This window comes from Thermobia domestica, chromosome 9 (genome assembly GCF_964235325.1).
Source record: "Thermobia domestica chromosome 9, izTheDome1.hap1.1, whole genome shotgun sequence".
Lineage (NCBI taxonomy): Eukaryota > Metazoa > Arthropoda > Insecta > Zygentoma > Lepismatidae > Thermobia > Thermobia domestica.
The window spans coordinates 9468913-9491841 of record NC_137462.1 but is presented as its reverse complement, the minus strand read 5'-3'; the positions used below and the strand labels follow the sequence as shown (position 1 = coordinate 9491841).

Genomic DNA, 22929 nt, shown 5'->3' with positions numbered 1-22929 from the left:
AATATATTCCTCCCTCTCCTAATAAGTTCTGTGAGAGCAATCCTGAAACAAAGGAATGAAAATAACGTATCAATGTGCCAATATAAATTTACAAACATTCATACTGACTAACAAGAATAATGACTTGTATTGAGTACTGTTCGGAGACGTAATACCTCTCTAAATAAGTCCAAAGGTGGATAATTGTGTAAATTCAAATGAATACATCAAGAAACAAATGAAATTGAATATAAATTCCTTTGATGCTGCAGGTAAATAGCTCTAGGCAAATGTTTATCGATCTGAACCCAGATATTCACATGGTCAATATCGTACAATGCTTGGTAATGTTGAATTTTGAATCGGATCCCATTGAGTGCCCAAAATGCAACTTTGTGGTGTTTTAGTACACATATGAGACTACAATCTGGACAATTTTGAACAAATTCAGAGGGACATTTCTATGCGAAATTCAAAATTCATATCTTAATTTGAATTTTTGAAGTGTTTTTTTTTTTTATTTTACAGGTTCTTTCAACATAGTACAACTTGTAGAGCAATCTTTGAGCTTTCCAGTGGTGTTCGTTTCACGTCTCTAGTGCACATATTAACCATTTTATAACAATTTTTAATAATCACTGTAACTGAAAAATGCCTTTTTTGGCACTTTTGAACACCCTGTATGGGAACACTTTCAGGGGGAGATTTGGGATTTTTTAATCTCCCACTGTAATAAAGCTGTGCACCAATTTTTACAAAAATCTAAAATCGTTAGGTCAGATTTTGCCATTTCATTGGTTGATTTCACATGGAATGTCCCAGCTTGAATACTCTAAGTTTCGTAATAAACAGCAAATCGTGTTCATGTTCAGTATCAACTTTCCAGTAAAAGGTGTCCCCGTAAAGAGCGCAACTTTTGAAATGCCCGCCGTTTCTGTTATAGTAAGTTGGCAGCACTGAACGCTACAGGATTTTCATCTATTGCCTTTGTGGTTAGTAGTTACCAAGGATGTTATAAGATAGAGGATCTGCCCATAGGCATCTTCATCCTATGAACTCAGTGAAGCCGAAAAACAACTGAGCATCGTCTGAGCTGGTACGTCTGATTGGCTACTCTCGTTTCCGCCATGTTTGTTGGCTCGAAACATTGCGATCTTAGTGGCGCGGAGCGGGCACAATAGGTGTGGCGGAACTGTGACGTATGGCTTCACGATTTTGTTGTCTGGGCAGATCCTCTATTTTATAACATCCTTGGTACTTACGGAGAGCCAAATAGCATATGATCGTCATCTGTTTTCTGTACGGGTAGGACTGGAGCTTCACGACGAAACAGTGTGTTGTCATAGTGAAAACTACTTATAAAAGTGGTATATGTTGTGAAAAGTGTGTTCGCAAACTCCATGGAATGTTGGTCACTGTAATGCACCACATGTGTCTACTGTGATGACGTTGACCAAGCAACATTAACCACATTTGTACTAAATTTTCATTATGACAACTCGCTGTTCCGTTGTGAAGTGCTCCAGTCCTACCCGTACAGAAAACAGATCACGATCATACGCTATTTGGCTCTCCGTAACTACTAACCACAAAGGCAATAGATGAAAGTCCTGTAACGTTCAGTGCTGCCAACTTACTACAACAGAAATGGCAGACATTCCAAAAGCTGCGTTCTTAATGGGAGAAACTTTACTTAAAATTGAAATAATACAGTTTAAGTTAGTTAAATCGTCACAATATGTTACTGTTCAATTACACAAATAAAAATTCTTGAGTCTGAAAATGGAAACGGCCCTTGGCCTATTTAGAAATAATTAAAACTGAAATTATGCACATTTTACGTTGCAATACAATTATCACAATAGTTTTAAATCTGCAAATTACTTTCACATTAGCGCCATCTATTGGCATCAGGCATCGACACCTATTAGCTTGGCTGTTTATTAAGAATTAGCGTTATGCTTTTGTATCATAAATAGCATTTACAAGTAGTTGCTCCCCGAAAGCCCTCGGCTCATCTGTACGCTAGCGACATCTCTTGGCGTCAGATAGCGGCTACTTACGTATATCTACTTGATATAAATTTCTTTCATCAGTTATTCTTCATCTTCTGTCCTTAACCCTTACAAACCAGCCACACAAAAAACTTTTTACCTTTAACTTGGTTATAGCATCACATGGCTGGACGCAACTAGGATTTTTCGCCCTTTGTTACAATATCCTCTGGTTTCTACGCCACTTTATCTAATGAAGCGTTACGCGAAAGTTTATACTATATCGTAGATTTATCTTTGTTTCCCTAGTTACTTTCCATCCCCACTTCGGGATTCCTTTCGTTCACCTACATGGAAAATTTACAGGTAGTAGATATTGAAACACCTACGCAAATGCTATAGGATGTTTGCGGGTCCTTGGTAGTCACTCCAGTAGAAGAGATTCGACAGTGAACGTCAAGTTGTTTGTGTATAGCGGTATAATGAGGGACTTCAAGAGAGGGCAGATCGTAGGGGCATGTTCTAGCAGGTGCATTCATGTCCAAAACTGCAAGTTTGTGACGTCTCACGAGCTACAGTACTCAGGGTGATGTGTGCATATCAAAAAACTAACCACATACAGAAGGAGCAACTGTAGGGGAAAACGGAAGTTGCCTGAAAGGGACATCAGAACTGACTAGGACTGTAGCACGAAAACTGAAAACTAGTGCATAGGCAATCACCGAGAACCTGCGTACACGAAAATAAACCATCGATACCTGCATAAGGCTAACATCCATGGCACAGTTCGAAATCAGTAGCACAAATGCCGCTAAGCGGGTTCAGTGCTGCCAGAAGCATAGACCTGGACGTTGAATGATCTAAAACGTGTCATGTTCTCGGATGAGTTTTACTACACTCTTTCTCAAACAGGGAGAGTGCTCGTCTAAAGAAACCCCTCCTAAAGCATAGAACCCAGACTACTTTGTACCCACCACAGTCAAACATGAAGGCAGATTCGTAGAGGGAAATAACGTAGCAGACTTTGGGCCCCTCATTGTTCTAGAGGATAGTGTCACTGCCAAAGACTATACGACCATTTTCACCCTACGATTTGAACACTGCCCGGACGGTGGTGCAGTGTTCCAGAATACCTGTCCCACTTACACTGCTAAACTTGTCACAGTGGCTATGAGCACGAAGTGAGGTTAAACATTGCCAGGGTCCGGTCAATCGTCAAATCTCAACATTGAGCCTGTAAGGGGTTTGTTAGACGATCGAGTAAGGAAACTTTTTCTCTCTACCACGTGCACGCTGATCTTGTCACTACGCTTCAAGAGAAATGGCTGAAAATTCCTCTGAAAATAACGCACAGCCTCTTCTTAATCCTTCCCACGTCGTGTCGGTGATGCACTGGCCGCCAACGGCGCCTGAACACCTTAATAAATGCAAATGATGGTTTTCTACCACATGTTTCAGTTTCAACGTCCACCACCTGTTATTTCTACAGTTAACTGTTCTCTTCAAGCACAAAGGCTATGATGGGCAATAGCTTAACATGATGTTTGAACCATTAAGAACTCCCAAAGGAAATGTATCCCGCGCTAAAGGATATATCTTAAAGCCATGAAAGAGCTGTCATGTAAAATCTGATTATGTTGATTAACCAAAGAATACAAGTCCCGGGCATGAAGGCCAACAGGCTAAATCAACCACGTAGCGTTTGAAATTGAGGTGGGGGGAGGGGGGATATCACATGGTTACCTGCTTTATAGCGCACTTCCAACGACATCCAGTTTTCCATAGGGGAACCAATCTAACAAGGGACATCACCCAATTGTCCGGCTCCGATTTCAATTAAATTTCTTTTGCTGATAGAGGGCATGTATTCATTATTTGTGATTATAGATTTTTTTTTTCACGATGGTGCATGTTTTCTATTTTTCTATAACTTTTAAGAGTTGTGATGTGGTTATTAGGGATTACTGCAGAAGTCCCTTACTACCCTTTGTACATAGAGCGTTAATGAAAGAACAACCATGTAGATACGTATATGGCCTAGGGGGAAGTCGTATGGTAGGTATAACCTTGACGGCAGCCATCTTGAAATCCGCTATTTTGATTTAAAGTGAAGTTTGAAAAAAAAACCACATCATGTGACACCATTTGAATAGCAAATTTTCCCAAAAAGCCAATGGTATGCTTGTTTTTGTTCTATAGTTGACCAGTATGAATTTAAAACTGCTTCTAATGTGTACCAAACGTCCATTATTCGATCGTTCAAATTGGAAACACTCCTAACTTTCACCGCATGTTTTGAGATTTCAACTGGCACTTTGCAATTGTTGCCATGACTCACGTTTTCTAAATTGATTACATTTTTTAAGACTTGCGATCTGTCAGTTCGTGACTAGTGTTGGTATAAGCATCCTACAATCCCTCTGAATTTTGAAGATTTGCAATGTACTTATTTATTTGAAACCAGAATACATGAGGAACCTATGGACCTATGTAACGTAAAGAAATACAAATGAAATTATAACAAATTGGTGTTATACGAACAGAAAATTATCAGGAAATGTAGCTCACATGCTGCGCAAACGACAAATAAAATATTTTTAATAAATACAACTTTAAAGGAACAGCAGCAATGATAGAAAATGTGAAAGATAATATGACTGTTCCCAACACGTTGTTTGTACCATGGACATATGAAAACAGGTATCTTGTTTATAAAGAGGTGTAACTTAGTCGAGTTTCCGATCAATACTGATTATGAATCTTACAAACATATTCGACAACAATCGTTAGAAAACTAAGGACTTTTTTGTCTGACTGGCTAAAAAATTGCCATAGAAAATAAATAAATAAAACACAAAGAAATAAATATAAAACAAAACAAAAGAACATTGATTTACACAACAATCCTATTTCGTTTTCTTTTTTGAAGTGAATTTTCATTTGATTTCTCGTCTCACCTACTATCCATTACAAGCTGCGTCTTCGGTATTACCTGAATGCAAAGTTGGAGTTGTTTCCTCGTGCGATGATTCATGTCAGTAAACGAGTTTTGAAGGGAGGTATAGGAAATAAATAATTACATGGTAAGTCTTCAAAATTCAGAAAGATTGCTGGATGCTTTTCATTAACTGACAAATCGCAACTCTTAAAAAATGTAATAAATTTAGACATCATGAGCCATGGCAACAATTGCAAAGTGCCAGTTGGAATCTTAAAACATGCGGTGAAAATTAAGAGTGTTGCCAATTTGAATACTGGTTAACTATAGAACAAAAATAAGTATAGCATTGGCTGTTTGGGAGAATTTTCTATTAAAATGAGGTGTCACGTGATAGGTTTTCATTTTTCAAAGTTCACTTTAATTCAAAATGGTGAATTTCAAGATGGCTGCCGTCAAGGATACCCTTACCGTATCACTTCCCTCTAGGCATAATGTGTATTACCGAAGCTTTTATCCAGTTATTACGCGAGTTAGAAGAGGAGGTAAGAGACTTACGCAAATAGTAAGTATAAACAATTAATATGCCTGTAATTTTCCCCAAATGGGCGTATCTAAAAACTAACTTCACCATTGTCTTCCTGATTAAATTCTAGCCCGAAATTATGTATCATATTACCTTATTCCCTTTTAGAAAACTTGAACTTAATTCAAAATGGCGGATTTCAAGATGGCTGCCGTCAAGGTCATACCTACCATACGACTTCTCCCTAGGCCTTATACGTATCTACATGGTTGTTCTTTCATTAACGCTCTGTGTACAAAGGGTAGTAAGGGACTTCTGCAGTAACCTCTAACAACATCACAACTCAAAAATTATAGAAAAATAGAAAACATGCACCATGGCAAAAAAATTTCTATCATCACAAATAATGAATACATGGCTATCAGCAAAAGAAATTTCATTGAAATCGAAGCCGGACAATTGGGTGATGTCCCTTGTAAATACTGACCAGACAATATACTGCTTACTCAACTATTTCATAAATTGGACACTATTGATGTTAGGACGTAGAGAAAAGAGATACATTTTTTTTTTTTAAAAACGACAGTATAACACCAGGGCCTAGTACACTCTTTAAACGAGCTCGGAGTTAACTCACTGATCTTAGGTAAACAAAGATTTTACATAAAGCAACTCAAATCTACAATATTTACCACTCATTATGATAAGTGAAGAGTACAGGAAAAGCAAATGTCTATTTGAGATTGAACATACCAATCATATAATTCTGAATCACTTTCTCCACGACTCACTTTTACTTCAACTGATATTTACACTCAGTAGAGAAAGCAGAACGGTAAACTTTCTCCCGTTTTAGAGTTAAGTATTTGCAATCCTGGCATTTAACTTGCCAACTATAATTAAGCTATTCTGGATAATAAAGGTAAACATTGGATTTTTATGTTATTTAACCAAAGTAATAATAAGCACAGAAAGAAAAGTTTGTTCAGTTAGTCTTTATAAAGTTAACAAGCCTTGGTTGTGTTCGCCCTTATTACCCGAAAAGCCTCACTTGGTTACAGATATCGACATCCCAAAACTAGTAGATATGAACAAGAGAGCTCAGAATGACAGAACGTGAGTTTTAGCTATTCTTACTACTTTCTGAATTTTGATTGCCCTTCTAACACTTCTTTTCCTGTATACTTTAATTTGTTTCAGTTCCAACTGGTAAGAAAATATATAACAGAATGATGATCTTGAATAATAATACAATTAAATACAAGTTTTATAAAAACTTTTTATTACATTTTCCATTACTTGTACGAAATAATTCACATTCACAGTTTAAAAAAAAAAAAAAGTGCTGTACAAGTCGACTGCAAACTTTTCTTTTTTGTGAAGGGCCGTGCAATTGTGACTATTCGTTTCCTCAAAAAAAATTTCCAGTTACAAATTCTTCCTTTTACACTTTTATTTCGGTAGGTTGGACTCTCACCCAGAACATATTAAAAAATACAGTTTAATTGTTAAATCTAATCCTTGGTTTTAAGCAAAAACATCACTGCATAATATATATATATTATAAATATATGGCTTAGGAGACAATGCAACGTAGTTCTCTTTACAAGTAGAAAACAGCAAAATATATGTACTAAAGCACTTAAATATTTCTTTCTCTACCCAGTACCAGTGCAACTAATGTTTATATTTTAACACTGACTTTTTTCAATTTCTTTTTCGTGCCACGTACGTAGCAGGAAGATATATATAACTAGATAGCGCAATATAGGATATACGGCATCACAACTAAAGCTTTTCATTATAAACAGTTCAAAGGCACTTGGCGTTATTTCTTATTGGTTGATGGTAGTGCAGTTTATTTTTTTAAAAAAAAAAGATTTCAAAAAATACTAAAAAATATGCAGACGAAGGAACGCGTCATTGACTGCAAAGTAAACATGCTTGCTACAAAAATCATTCGATACTTATTTATTGTATATATATTATATATTTGCGTGTAAATATTTATTAAAAGATTTGCCAAGTGCACAGAATAACATGAACCATCACACAATCGTATATTAGAAATCACAACTTGTTTTCTCTCTCTCTCTCTTTCAGACATTCTGTCATTAACATTCGCTTTTACACCGCTTTAAAAAAAAATGGAAGTCTCACAACATATTTGCTTATATATGAAAAAAAAAACTTAATTTGCAGGAGTAAATATAGGAGGTAACTAGCAACAAATTAGGCCTGTTCCGGCTATATTATATATTAATAATAAATTTCGTTAAATACACTTATTTTGGCATTTGCTTTTCTATTTCAAAAACTGTTATATGTATTAATTACTATACATACTGCAAGCTCAAAATTCTCAGTTCTTCTGTTATTACTACGAAATTTATAGTTTTCCTTCTGTTAGGAATACGTGATACAGTTTATATGTATTATATATAATATGTTTACTTTTTCTATGGGGGTAAGACAGAAACCTTACATAAAGCTCCCAATGCAATTGGGATTAATAGATTTTTCTATATCTGCAATGGTTATACGAAAAAAAGGACAGTTCCTTAAGTTATTTCAGAATTTTCTTAAAATAATAAATGTCATATTAATAATACTACAATCAAACTCCCTACTACAGTTTTATAGTAATAATATTATTGATACAATACTATTACTATTATTAATTAGTAATACATAAACTATAGTGATAGTAACAGTATCAATACGAGATTTATTGTTCTTTTACAAATATGGGCGAGTAACCTACGAAACTGTCCTTTGGTTGTATTATTAATATAATAATATAATATACCTTTTTAAACTTATTTACATTACAAATTTTCTCTATCCACAAAATAATGAAGTACAAAAAAATTACTCATAAAAATGTACACTAACAAACAAAAAAAGATCAACATGATAAGGCGTGTGAAAGGATGTGTTAAAAACCCAATAAGAAGTACTTAACACAACTGGCTAGCACCTCAATATAGGCCACATATTATATAGAAAATATATATACACAAGAAAGCAACACATTTCTCTTTGTAATTCCTTGCTGACACAATCACCCATTTTTTTTTTATATCACAACACACCAAAAGCAGTCAAGCAGCAAAAAAATTAATATCTTATTTTTTTGTTTTGTTTTCACTTATTCAAAAAGCAACAACCTTGAAACTCAACAAGTGACTTAAATGCTCTAAATAAGCTTTTCTTCAATTTTTTTTTTAAAAAGTTTGTTCATTATTTTTAACTCCATTTGTTTCGAATACAATTTCTTGTTACTATAACAAAGTCACCACACATTTAGTTTAAGTAGTTTCTTCCACGTTTTACAACTCGAGAACTTATTCCTTCACTACTTCAGCATTATTTTCTATTGTTCCAATGTCCAAGAGCTGTTCTTTGGGGACGTCATTCGTCACTTGCTGCTCGACACAAAGCTGTTGTTTCACCTCCACAGTGGTAGACTCAGACTTCTTATTGGCCGCCGTTGCTGTCTTACTCTTATTGGTGACTGTAGTTGTGCGCGACGTAGTTGTTGCAGTCTTCTTCGTAGTGGCAGCTACTTTACCACCTGGGGCGGGGGCTGCACGCGTGGTCGAGGTTGTGCTAGTGGTTGTTTTGGTAACTCCTGGTTTCGTCGTGGTTCGTGTTTCAGTCTTCTTGACAGTCATAGTCTTGGATGCAGCAGAGCTACTTGTAACGGTTCTCGTAGCCGTGGTTTTGGTTGCAGAGATCTGCTTATTGGCAGACTCTTTGACTTGTTTTGTGTCCACTGTGGTCTTGGATGTTGCCGACAGTGGTCGCCGGGTGGCAGCTGTTGTAGTGGAACTCGGTACGCGAGCTTTCGGAGCAGTCCCATTAACTGCGCTTGTTGTGGTTGGAGTTTTAGGTTTGGCAGGTGGCGCAGCCTTGTTAGGTGAGGCAGCACTCGTGGCTGGCCTAGGAGATGCTTTCAACGTTGTGGATGATGCAGGCCTACTGCTTGGTTTGGGTGCAGTACTTGTAGTAGTCGCAGTCTTCTTTGTCTCAGTACTACTCACAGGACGCTTTGCCGTTGTTTTTGCTACGTCTCCATTAGTCAAAGGCTTCTTCTGGTCGGTTGCCTTTGTCGCAGCTGATGTTGGTCTCGACCTAGGGGCAGCAGGAACAGTTGTAGTTCTCGTAGTTGTGGTTCTCGATGCTGCAGGCGCAGCGGCAGCTGGCTTTGGTTTCGGAGCAGCACTACTAGTAGTTGCTGGCTTAGATTTTGCAACAGGAGCAGCTGGTTTCTTATCTGCAGGCTTTTGAGTCGTTGGTTTGGTTTTAGCCGGTGGGGAGGTTGGAGCTTTTGCTGGAGTCTTGGCTTTGCTAGCGGCTGCAGCTGGTTTAGACGTAGGGGTCTTTGCCTTCTCTGCTGCTTTTTTAGCAGCAGCCTTTTCACCTGCTACTTTCGCTTCTTCTTCCTTTTCAGCCGCCTTCTCAGCAATAGCAGCGCCACCAGCAACCGCTGTTGCTACTGTAGCCGCAACAGCTGCAGCTGTTGGGATATCAACACCAGGAGGAGCTGTGGGAGACTCATCTGACATTGGTTCAACAACATCTGGGCCTTTGCCTGCTTGTTCTAGTGATGTTATTTCTTCGGATAACTTCTCTACAGCCGTTAGAAGATTGTCGTGTTGTTCTGTTGTCGAATCTTGCACAGCAGCAGGTGTACATGGAGGAGTCTGGATTGGCTCCGGTTGCTGTTCGAGTTCAGAGCTTACCTTCTCCACGATTTCCTCTGTCGGGATCGCCGCAGGAGTAGGTTCTACCCCAGGCGAGATAAGTGTGTCTTCTACAGTCGAAGACACAGGAACAATATCTGGTGATGTAAGTCGCTCTTCCGTAACAGAGGACGCTTCTAGTTCTGTAGAAATAAGAGTTTCAACAGCCGGTGATTTCGGTGCGTCTTCAGCAACAGGTAAAACGGGGGATTCGTCTGGAATAGGTGATCTTGAGAAGTCTAGCAGAGGCGATCTGGAAACTTCCTCTTGAACAGGTGACTTTGAAAATTCCTCCACAACAGGGGACCTCGGGGTTTCTTCCGGAACCGGAGATGTAGAAAATTCTTCTGGGGCTGGAGAAGTTACAGCGACATCCGGAATTGGAGATACCGCAGCTTCTTCTGGAATAGGTGATGAGACACCTTCATCCAAGAATGGAGATTTAGAAACTTCATCCAAAGCAGGTGATCTTGCAACTTCCTCAGGAACTGGTGACTTCGACTCCTCTTCCACCGGGGACACTGAGATATATGGAGCAGCAGATTCAACAAGCTTTGGAATATCTGGAGCTTCTTCACTCAACGGTGACACGGTGAAGGTTCCCGGAGGTAACTGTGACGAATCATTTACTGGCGACGGAGAAGATAAACCGGGCGATGAAGCTCCTGTTGGAGACTTCAAACTTTCCGTAGCAGGTGAAATTGGAAGCTGAACTTTTTCGACTTGTTCGAAATATTGTCCTTCTATATCGGAACTTCTCTTTACCTCCTCTGTCAGAATGTGTAGTTCTTCACACATATAACTACTATCTTCATGAACGTTTCGCATCTCCTCACGTTGATCAATACCTAAGAAATCTTCTTCCTCTACATTTGTTACAGATTCTTGTACATCTGCCACCGACTCTCGTATATCTGTCACCGATTCTTGTATATCTGTCACCGATTCTTGTATATTTGTAACAGATTCTTGTATATTTGTAACAGATTCTTGTATATTTGTAACAGATTCTTGTATATCCGTCACAGATTCTTGCACATCTGTCACCGGCTCCGTGCCTCCTAGGTTCACTAGTTCGTCCTCTACTGCACTTCTGTATTTCTCCTCCAGCACTCGTTCAGCTGCCACTGATTCCGATGTCTCAGTGAGGAAAGCGGACTCCTGAGTCCATGGTTCTGGCTGGGATATTATTTCCTCTGATTTCGGAGGGAGCTCAGTCTGGAATTCACTAATGCCCGGTGAAACTGCAGGAGGAGAATAAGTGGAAAACTGATTATTCTGCGCCGCTGTAGGCACTTCAAACAAATCCTGAGAACCAGTACTAGCGTTTAAGTCAACACCGAATTCCAGTTCTGCTGGGCGCAGTTTAGCTTCTTGTTGGAATTCAAACTGACTGGGCATCTGCTCAGAACCGAATATATCTACATTTTCCTTATTGTGTGACGGGGATGAAGGGGAAATGGGGACAAACTCTGCTGCATCCGGATTCAACTGTGACTCGACAAGTAGTTCTGGGTGAGAGGCGGATGACGCCATGTCTTCTGTAGCTAACAAATCTGACGACTGATCTTGTTTCGTTGTTTCAACGGGCTCTTCAGTGGGTTCTCCCTCTTTCTCAACCTGGAAGCACAAACAAGATGCATATTTTAAGTCTTTCCTAGTAGATATTGTAATAAACACATTAAAAACATTGTCACGGACTCTCAACTTAACCACTGAACTCTTGTCCATGATTGTACTTTTAGTTCATTATTCTTTAAATAACTTTTCTTTGAAAGTAAAAAACTAAATATTTCAAAGCTCAATTGTGTATATATATAAAATTCTGTCTTTGAATTTGTTTCCAATCACTGGAATAATCTACCTTACACAAGACATCGTGTAAGATCATGGATTGACAAATATGATGACAGAAGTACATTCTTAAGTACACGTATTTACGATTTCGCCACGAGTACAAAAAGTGCATAACCTCAGTACGAGTCAAAAATTAACTAAATATATCGTATCGACACTTTGGAACTAATCTCAATGTTAAAAAATAAAAAAGTGTATCATCTACTAAACGTTATTAAACTATCACCTATAAATCTAAAGTATGTACCCGATTCATATTTGTCAATGTCTATCATGAGACAGTACATCAAAAATTTCAAGACGCACAAATGAACATAAAATTACACACTAAAATAATTTCCTCAGTTAAAAAACGACGGATATATAATGTTAACAATATATTTATCACACGCGTCTAATCTCAAAATGATCTGGGTGTTGTCTGAAACTTTTGCAGATCATACCAGTTCGATCTCGTTCAGAGCTATGAAACTACAGATGGTGATCAGAAAAATGGAAACACCTGTAGTTGGCAACACGTCAGATGTATGGGTTGGCAGTGGTGTCGTGGCGCCCGCAGCGCCGGACCGCTGGTGGTGGTGTTAGGTCGGTCTCCATGCGTCAGGCGCAGTGGAACAGCAGTGTCCAGTGGCTGCAGCAGACGGAGGTAGTGTAAAATGGGAGACCTCTCAGATTTTCAGAGGGCAAATTGTTGGTGCGCGGTTATGTGGAGTGAGTGTGACGGCAGTGACTACTGTGTTAGGTATGTCACGTGGGACAGTGTCGAAGGTGATGTCGGCCTACACAACACACGGGAAAACCACATCGGGGAAGCGGAACAGTGGGCGGAAGAAAATCATGAGTGACAGGTCACGCCGGGTATCAAAGCGCAGTCACGCAGAACCGTCGTGCCACTGCGGGGCAAGTGACGGAGGAAATCAATCAGCACCTCCCCCATCCTGTTTCGACAATCACAGTCCGCCGCGAATTACATGACATGAACTTACGGGGTCGTGTTGCACGGGCCAAACCGCTCATCAGGGACCATAACGCTTTCGCACGCCGCAAATGGTGTCGCGACCATGCAACTTGGACCGTTGAGGACTGGAAACTTGTGATATGGTCGGATGAGTCATCTTTCACCCTATTCCCAACCACGGGCCGTGTTTATGTGTGGAGAACGCCCAAAGAATCTTATGATCTGTAGTGTCTCCGCCCAACTGTGAAACATGGCGGCGGCTCGGTGACGCTGTGGGCCGCCATATCATGGTTTTCATTGGGTCCTGTGGTCACACTTAGCGGACGAATCACTGCCAACGATTATGTCGCAATTTTAGGAGACCACTTGCATCCTATGGTCCGGATGTTTTTCCCGGACAATGACGCCATCTTCCAGGATGATAATGCACCCATTCACACAGCTGGCGTTGTTGCAGCGTGGTTTGAGGAACATCGGAATGAAGTTCAACACCTCCCCTGGCCCGCCCAATCCCCAGATCTCAACATAATTGAACATCTGTGGTCCGTCTTGGAAACACGACTCCGGCGACGATTTCCACGTCCATCCTCTCTCACAGAACTGGCCGATGCCCTGCACGTGGAATGGTGTAAAATTCCACTTGCTACCATTCACGATCTCTATGCCTCCATCCCACGTCGCATCAAGGCTGTTCTGAAGGCGAAAGGTGGCCCGACACCATATTAATCTGGTAAGTTGCAATTTCGTTCAGGTGTTTCCATTTTTCTGATCACCATCTGTACTTGGTCTACTCTTTAGATTTCCTGAAATACAAAGTCTTCCTGCCCGTACAATGTTTTATAAAGCTTTTTTATTTCTCCCATCACTGAATATTGTTTACCTGTATGGAACATGGCAGTACCTACTAATCTATCTCGTATTGACCCTCTATTAAACTCTTCTTGCCATTGTTAGATTTAGGATTCCCGAGTTACGTAATTACTCGAAACAAGAACTAATGCCTTTAATGATCTTATGATGATTTTAATGGTCTTTGATGTTCCCCTGACAAACGACCCCGCGCAGCTGATTTATTTCACTTGTACAAGATCATCAATGGCAAAATTGATTCTGAATCTTTACTATCGCAGATTAACTTTCGTATTCCTCGACGGCGAACCCACTCACTAAGTCTAACTTATGAGACATCTAGATTATTGATTGTAAAGCATTTTTACATCTGAGAGGAACTTCAGGATTGAATTGATTGTTGGAAGATGAAAGTTTTTTTTTTTTTTTTTTTTGTATTTTCTCTCTTTTGTCTTCTTTTTGTGTTTATGTAGTTTAGTTTCAGCTAATTGGCCTAGTGCTGTATGAAACTTTGTGAATAAATAAATAAAAATAATTCCCCCAAACCTCTGTTCTTTTATTTCACCATAAATAAAATGTTAATATTGGTATACAAAATTATCAATGTCTAAAGTTTCTTTTTCCTTTTTTCTCTAGAAAAAGTTATTGCTATAACTAACAATTCCTTTAGCGTATCATCTAGTTTTATGTTAATCATAGATAAATATGAGATTGTTTTTTTTAACACCTTACAATTATATTTAGCTAATGCCACTCTTTACACACCGAAAGTAAGCACACGCAATGTTGTAAAGAGAAAAGCTGCTTACACAGTTAATATCCTACCGAACTTATTAATTCTGGAAACTCATTCTGTTGGTTCCTACACCTACATACACACCTGCGTACTTCAGTCTTTAACTTTATTCTTCGTTTCACCTTTATGAAGGCAGAAGCCATTCCTTGCAGTGACTACGTGGGGCGTTTATCTTAAACTGTCTATACCTGGCATCAAACATGAAGTTACAGTGCAAAGGACTATTGAACGTGCTTTCTAGTCACTGCGAGTTCCCTCACAGAGGTCAGGAAGACCTAGACAGAGGCTCAAGTAGGGTCATCTCATTATGAATATTCATTATTCACCAAATTATCTTTATACTTACTGGAATATTACAAAGCAATTTAAGTCTTCATTGTTGATATTTCACTAATTCATACGTGAACCACAGAGGGCACATCTACAATTAGTTACTTCATATTCTTGTGGAAAAACAAGAACTATCTGGCTACAATTAGACGACAAATCAATTTTGTAAGGTTAAAATATTACTAATTAATGATCGCTCCGTTTGTAATTCACTTTTATAGTTTTTACAGTTCGGGAAACGAAAATTTAGACAAGGACTGCACGAATAACATAAATAATACACTCAAATGTGTAATTTTTAATGTTTAACTTCTACACAAGCTATATTTTAAACCATAGTCAACAATTGCCAGTATGTAAAATTCCCTCATAGATAAACCGTTCAAGATAGTAGCAATGGTTTCACACCATGATAAAAATTAGTAAGCACCAAGAATTCTCTAAGTTGACTCTTTTCATATAGAGTGAATATCATAAATTTGTGTTATAGAAGGTTCATTACGCATGTTTACGTGCTTATATGCTATAAGGAATATCAGTACGTACAACTTAGCTACCAGTGCCGGATTTACATATAAGCTAAACAAGCTATAGCTTAGGACTCTACTCCCTTGGGGGGCAAAAAAGAATTCAAGGAAAAGAGAACTGGGTGTACAATTCCAAAATGTACTTTTTTTTTTTTAATCATAAAATAAAACCTACATGTAGCAACAGTAATTTGTGTTTGTAGGCTCATATGATGTAAATAATGGGGACCCCTTCTGCTAGCCTGATCCTTAAAATATCAATGGTTTACCCTTTTCGTAATACAGGGTGCCTACGTTTTGCATAGACAGCTGGACGCAAAAAGGGGCTCATTACCTTCAATAGCTTAGGGCCGCATCAAACTTAAATCTGGCTCTGTTAGCATCAATGGTTTCATGAAACTTTAACAGCAAAAAAATCTCGCATCCTCAATGCCCGAAATATTTCACTGAAGAATTAAACTTTTCTGCTTCTTCGGAACATTCCATAAAGTACAAAGATAATTTCTACATCTGTTTGTGCGATCGTTATTACTATTAATATTTCCATCTCCTAACATCGAACCCTTTCTCAGGGAAAAGAAACTACAGGAGAATGTTATCTCAACGTAAAAACTTCCTTGTTTCCTTTTCCTTCCTTCCTATATCGGAGAATATTGATGTGCAGTGGAAGCTTAAAAAATCTCTAAGGAGTCTTCGACCCTGGTACAAAATACCGAACTGTTTTCTGATCATATCAGACCAGAATACGAACTACTTAAAGTATAGTACAAATCTATAATAAAGTACATCTACACATTTAAAAAAATATCACATCATAACCAAAATTTCGAAAAAGTTCACTACCTGGGCAATAGCTACCGAGAGCTACGAGTGGTGTCCTACTATCATCAGATAGGCCTGGCAGTCTGGGTCGCTACGAATCAGTGAAACAAGATGGCGGCACCCTTCCAGATTCGTACCAACATGAAGCAGCCGAGCCTCGTTAAATTTCTGTTAGTCATCGTTGGAATCTAAATTCACCGTCGAATGGCAATGCAATATGGTGAAAGTTGGTCTGAGTAGAACACAAGTGTACAAGTGTGCAGATAATGTGACTAGCAGTGTGTGGCCTCACGTTGTCATACAGTAACAGAATGTCACTGGGCATCAGAACACGCAGCTTCCTCAAAGTTGCTGGTTTGAAATCTTCACGCATAAGGTTTGCGTACATCGCACTATTTCATCTTGACTTATCGACATCCAATGTTCAAAAATTACTCCCTCATGTTCCCTTTAGATTGATTTAAACTTTTTTGCTGACAGAAATCTAATGACACTCCGCTGTTGGCGCAAACCTGCAAGGGTGCCGCCATCTTCTTTCACTGATTGCCAGCATCTTGCTCGCGAGCCACGCCGATCTGATAATAGTTCTAGAACGCCACCTTTGTCGAAGTTTTGTATTTTTTATTTTATTTTTTTTTTACCACGTTTCCGGTTATTTACTGAATGGACCTTGTATATTCCAAAGGAATGCTTCTCGCTCTCTGACAGCATTTGCTGTGATACTCTCGACATATGGACGGACAGTAATTCTATAACACATTCTATACTTACGCATAGCACAATTTGGAAGTTTAAAATATTGAAGAAAATTACAATAACGTATTAGCCTAATTACACTATCCGACATAAATGCTTAATACGTACGTCTCTATTGTAAGTTTAATAGAAACATTTTTTTTTACTGATTATTAAAAAAAAACTCCCATGTTAAAAATTGACCTGCCCACAATCTCAAGATTAATTTTAACGGTGTGTATACTAACCTCACCCGGATGAAGTTTATCGACTTCTAAGGGACTGCTATCACTGGGTTCAACCCTGTAGTAGCGCCAGTCGTCATCCGAATCTTCTACGTCTTCTGCTACATTATCAGCTTCTATTGCAGAGTCGGGGATATTCACAAGTCCTGCACCGCCTGCAACTGAAAATACACAGACTTTAAGTCACCGCATTTTATTCAGCATGATATAAAGTCTCTCAAAAGTATCAGCTTATTTTTTTGGGAATCGTAATTATAAAATGGCAACACTGGATAAATAGTACGAGCATTCTTCAATTCACGGATTGTTACGTATTTCATTGTGTGTTGATTGAATGTGTTTTTGTCGGTAATACGTATTCGTTATTTCATCCAGGGCGACAATCTGAATTTCGGGAAAAGCCTGTAGTTTGAGTCATGTCCGGACAGTACGAAGCCCAACATCCGATCGAAATGTCGTTCTTATTCAGAGAACACCTAATTAAATTCGTGCTTTAAAAAAAAAAAAAAAAAAAAAAAAAAAAAAAAAAAAAAAAAAAAAAAACTGGCTATTTATCAGTGTTGCCATCTTAGATCATTACTTTCTCCAAAAAACAAAATCATACTTTTCGTATACCTTAACCAAAAACACTTACATATATATATATAAATCTAATTGACATATAGCATTACAATGTTCATATTTACTCCACAATTAACAGCGCCCTTGTGTCCATATTTTGAGAATGAACAAACCCGTATGAAAAGAACCAGAGTTGCCAACCTCAGAACAAAATTATCGATTTTCGTTTTTAAAATTATCGTATATTAGTTATGCATGTAATAATGGTAGAAACAAGTACATTGATAATAGTCGCAATAATATTTAATGAAGTTATCTAGTAATCTTCAGTTTCGAAATCTAATTCGGTGTCATTGTCATCATCATTTTTAAAAATCCTTATTAACATTACTCTTAACAAAAACAATACTTTTACCCCCTCGTAAATGTAATTGAATTTAATTAATGGATGCAGGATTGCCATTTACCATATCTCAAGACGTTATTGATTTTATTTTAGCGTGGAATGGCTGTTAAAAACCTCAGTGCATGTGTTTTACAATCATTTAATGCATATCTACAATTTATTTGCACCTTCAAAAACTGCAAAGAAGTGAGAGTTCTAAAATTATCATAAATTCACCTATTATCGTAAGAGCATTATAGTATGGGTGGCAAGCCTGCAAAGAACAAACATTTTAATCATTTACAGTAACACAGAATATATAGTACAATGTTGGAATAACTCGAAAATCTCAGTTGGAGGAAATGGTTCATATTGCAGTCGGACAGGCGATCAAGTTTCGTTATAGCAACGTGAGTAGCAATTATTTTGAGAACTTTTGTCCTATATATATATTCGGCAGAATAATACGCGTACATTGATAGTTAATGGTTTACAAGAACCTTCAGTTAATAATTTCTTTTCTAACAAATAAGTTTCTTACAGAAAAAAAAAATGTACGGTACGCAAAACATTACTACAAGATTGGTCATTTTTATTTCATGGAAAATTTCTATTTGTAGTAAGAATAGTATATACACACGCCTATATGTACACTCATGTCCAAAATGATTGTCGCATATCTATAACTGTCTTCTTGTAAGAATATAATTTGATAATGATTCTGCACAATACTTTTAACACTGTGTGTGTAATCGGGAAATTCAATTATATTTGTGGTAAATTTCATAGGAAAAGAATTGTAAATACAAAAATTAGGAAGAGTAAAACAAAATATTGTTAAATGGACAAGAAATTTTATTTTCGTTTTATTGTTCTTATTTACTGCTCCTTTCACATGAAACTAACCACATACATGTCTTTGCCAATTATACACATACTAACATTGTGAGAAATATCGGGCGAATTCAGTTTCAAATTATATTCCCACAACAACATATTTATAGACATGCGACAATAATTTTGGACATGAGTGTACATTATATGGTTCCGAATTACGCACATGGCTAACGAAATCACAAGAAAAAATTACTATACAACTCACACTGACTCCCTGCAACAAAAACTGATTGCGAAATTCGATATGAGAAATTAAATTAAATCTTGAGTTTTACATTTATGGTTACTGCCGACTAGGCTAAAGGAGACCGTGATGAGACATGAATGAAATAGTGGAATGAAGAAAGTGGGAGGAAACGGGAGAACTCCGAGAAAACCCACGCAAACGGTGTTTGTCCATCACAAGTTGGATATGAGGTCATCAGATAGCAACAACCATCACCAGCATCCTTTGTTTTTTCTTTCTTGGTCCTATTCCGCTCTTCATTTAAACAGCTCCCCAACTGCCGTCGTGACGCACTATTTGGTTTCCTCCCAACAATTTCCCATCATAATACTGGCCAGCCCCAGTGCTATTGATTTCGATGATTTCACGAAAACATGTAAACAAGTCCAGCTCGTCTATACATACGTCCCTACATTACTTGCAACAATTTCCGAGCGAGTCTTTCACGTAGATAGAATATATTTTGCACAATACTATAATCTGTATTTCAATTGGTCAATTCGCTTCGGGATCTGTATACTCATTTTCACTGGTAGTTATGCATAAACTAAACAATTCAGCATTACACAACAAACACTGCAAAACATGAATCGCATTTGAACTTAGTAATAAAGATGAAATACATGCTACAGCGATTAATTTAATTACGGTTTCTACTTAGTTTCAACACTCATTCATTATAAATAAATTGCTTTCATATTAAATCAGGGTTGTAAATAGGCCTTGCATTATTGCAGAACGGGAGATATTTAATCATGCCGAAGGTTTTGTATCTCTGTATTATATATATATATATATATATATATATATATATATATATATATATATATATATATATATATATATATATATATATTATAGGGTGGCCCAAAAGTAGGTATACACCCCTGCATTGATCAAGTATAACATTCTAGTTTATGGATTTATTTGCTTCGACTGTTAGGGGTTTAAATTATAAGTAAAAAGACGTTAAGAACAAATAATAAAGAAAATAGGTCTACCTGTTTGATAAAAATAAGAAATGATATAAAATATAGTACGGGACTGTATATCTACTTTTGTGCCATCCTGTATATATTTGAAAAAAAAATAATTAAGTGAGTGTAGGAGCTATCACGCCCACTCTGTTATTAATTACAGTATACATTCCAAGATGCTAAATGGTTAAGTTATACGGTATGACCTCACGTAACACATCCTATTATACGAGGCAAAAAAAAAATCTGGTCCTGCAGTTAATTAATGGATGGGTGGACTTCTACGAAGTGATAACTTCCACGATAGTTGCAATAACAACCTTCTCACCATGGCTCACCTCTTGGTGGAATGTACGAAAGAAAGAAGAGGAACGTATTCCAAGAAAGGTTATTTCTTAACGGAAAAACAGTATAAAAATATAAAGTACTTCACATTACTGCCATTTCCTATATATATTATCTTGTGTGGTACCATGTAAAAATTCACTTCAAACATATTATTACTTGGATGTTCTATCCACAGAGATCCTAGCTCCCTTACTGTAACCAGGATGGGCAACTAAACCGGTAACGCAAGGGTGTAGGATGATCAGTTTAATATAACATCCCAAGTAATGCTTCTTAGGCTAAAGAACGCCGTGGTGGAATGAGAATGCGCGATCAAACGGCTAAACCGCAACAAAACTCACTAACACTACGCTGTCCTTCATAAACTGGGATCGAATCACGGACCTTTAGCACCAAAGTCACTTTGAACCTCCTTAAGAGTCTTCATCCCGGCGAAATTAAAATACCGCTAATTTTACAGTAATTATGTGATATCTTCAAATAGATAAAAAGATAACTGAAATATGGAACAAGAGCGCCCTAGACAATATTATTTTGCGTGAGGTACCGTTATCACAAGTCACCTAGTGGCTTTCCGTTTTCAGCTGTTTAGAAACGCGAAAATAAATGCCGATTTTCAAAATGGCTCGAAATCGAAAGCAGATAAGTGAGTCATGATAACAGTTTCTCATGTAAAATAATATTGCCTAGGGCGCTCTTGTTCCACATTTCGGTTATCTTTTATCTATTAGCGGTATTTTAATTTCGCCGGGATGAAGGCTCTTAAAGAATTGGAGAGAAAAAATCGATTAAGAAATTTCTCGTATACCTCAAGGAATTGTGTAGGAATAAGCAATGCTATCTATTAATATAGTGTCTGATATAAACGAACTCGGACCTCTTACACTGCTACAGAGGCAGTTTCTTGATACAGGAGTCTTGGGGGAACATGCTTGTTTCAAGTATCTCATTTTCACATGAAATATTTATAAACCCAATAAACTTTATAAACCCAAAAATGGTACCACCACGAAAAAGCTGGATAACATTTGAGGTTATGGTGCATGATTTACTAGCTGTTTATGAAATTAAATACAGGGTTAAATAAAGTCACATTTTCAAGATGCCGTAAAAGCTGGTCAGAATGACTCAAAATTTGAAAAAGTTCAGTGTATCAAAAGATGGCGCTATTAAGCGGCATGACGAAAGTGGGTTCTGCTACAAATGACACTTTTAATCGAAATCCGACGGCTTTGAGATGAGTTGTACATTAAGCCAACAGTATTGTTCAATGTGCATGATTGTTTCGGTTTTGTGACGGAAAAAATCCTTGCCGTAGTGGATGGGTTTTCCACTAACAGTGCCACAACTGCTGAATGACTTTGAAATTATTTTTCAGTTATTCTGTTGGTACACTTTGGAACTTTTTTCTTATGCCATCCAGTTTTCCCTTCAAATATATTCAGTTCAAATTTTAAGTCATTCTGACCATAGTTTTTTTTTTCAACAGCATTTTGAAAGTGGAACTCTAATTATAATCACCCTGTATGTTACATTACTATAATTACTTAGTTCCAGTGATAATACCAAAATTCAAGCTTTAAAAACCTATCGCAAAGCCCTGTAACCGAAAAGCATCCATTGCCAGTAGTTAAGACACAGGGGAAAACCACGTGAGTTGATTGGCCATCTTCCAACGGGATTTTGTATTTCAGCCAAACAACTTACAACACCCGATTTATTTACGGGAACTGGCTTCCATTAAATGCCAATGAACGAATCCACATTTTAAAATGTACACAATCACCCATATACTTTGAATGGGCACCGACGGAAGTCTGCAATTACTCAAAATTATTAATAATCCTGGGACCTGTGTCTATAGGAATCTTTCTAAAAGCGAATGTGGATCTCAGGAGAATTAACAAGACCGTATCAAGCAATCTTCCCTACATTCGTAATAAGGACTTTACTGCAGCCTCAATGGAAAGACGGGCACTGCGACAAAAGCAAACAAATTAATATAGAACTTCGTTAGAACTTGTCAACAGCGAACGTGTGCTTTAGAATAAAACAAACGTTGCAAAAGACGATGTCAAATGAAACAGAAGCAATAACCCATTGTAGGCCTAAAGTAAAAACATCTTTCGTTCTCTACGCAACGCAAAACAGACTGAACGCGAATCATGGATAGGGATACATGGTGATAATCCTAGATACCTTGATGAAACCTGCAAAGACATACTTCAGTT

General features: G+C 37.7%; 1 protein-coding gene across 1 annotated transcript in view; it reads right to left on the bottom strand.

The window, feature by feature from the left end:
- Positions 1-6696: 6696 nt before the first annotated feature.
- The window catches only part of LOC145694394 (uncharacterized), a 622323-nt gene continuing 606090 nt past the window's right edge, over positions 6697-22929 (bottom strand). The window contains exons 9-10 of the mRNA XM_081770569.1: positions 17308-17465; positions 6697-11805 (exon numbers count right to left, since the gene is read on the bottom strand). Coding sequence (XP_081626695.1) covers positions 8785-11805; positions 17308-17465 — 3179 coding nt within the window. The 3' untranslated portion in view covers positions 6697-8784. The remainder of the gene's footprint in view (positions 11806-17307; positions 17466-22929) is intronic.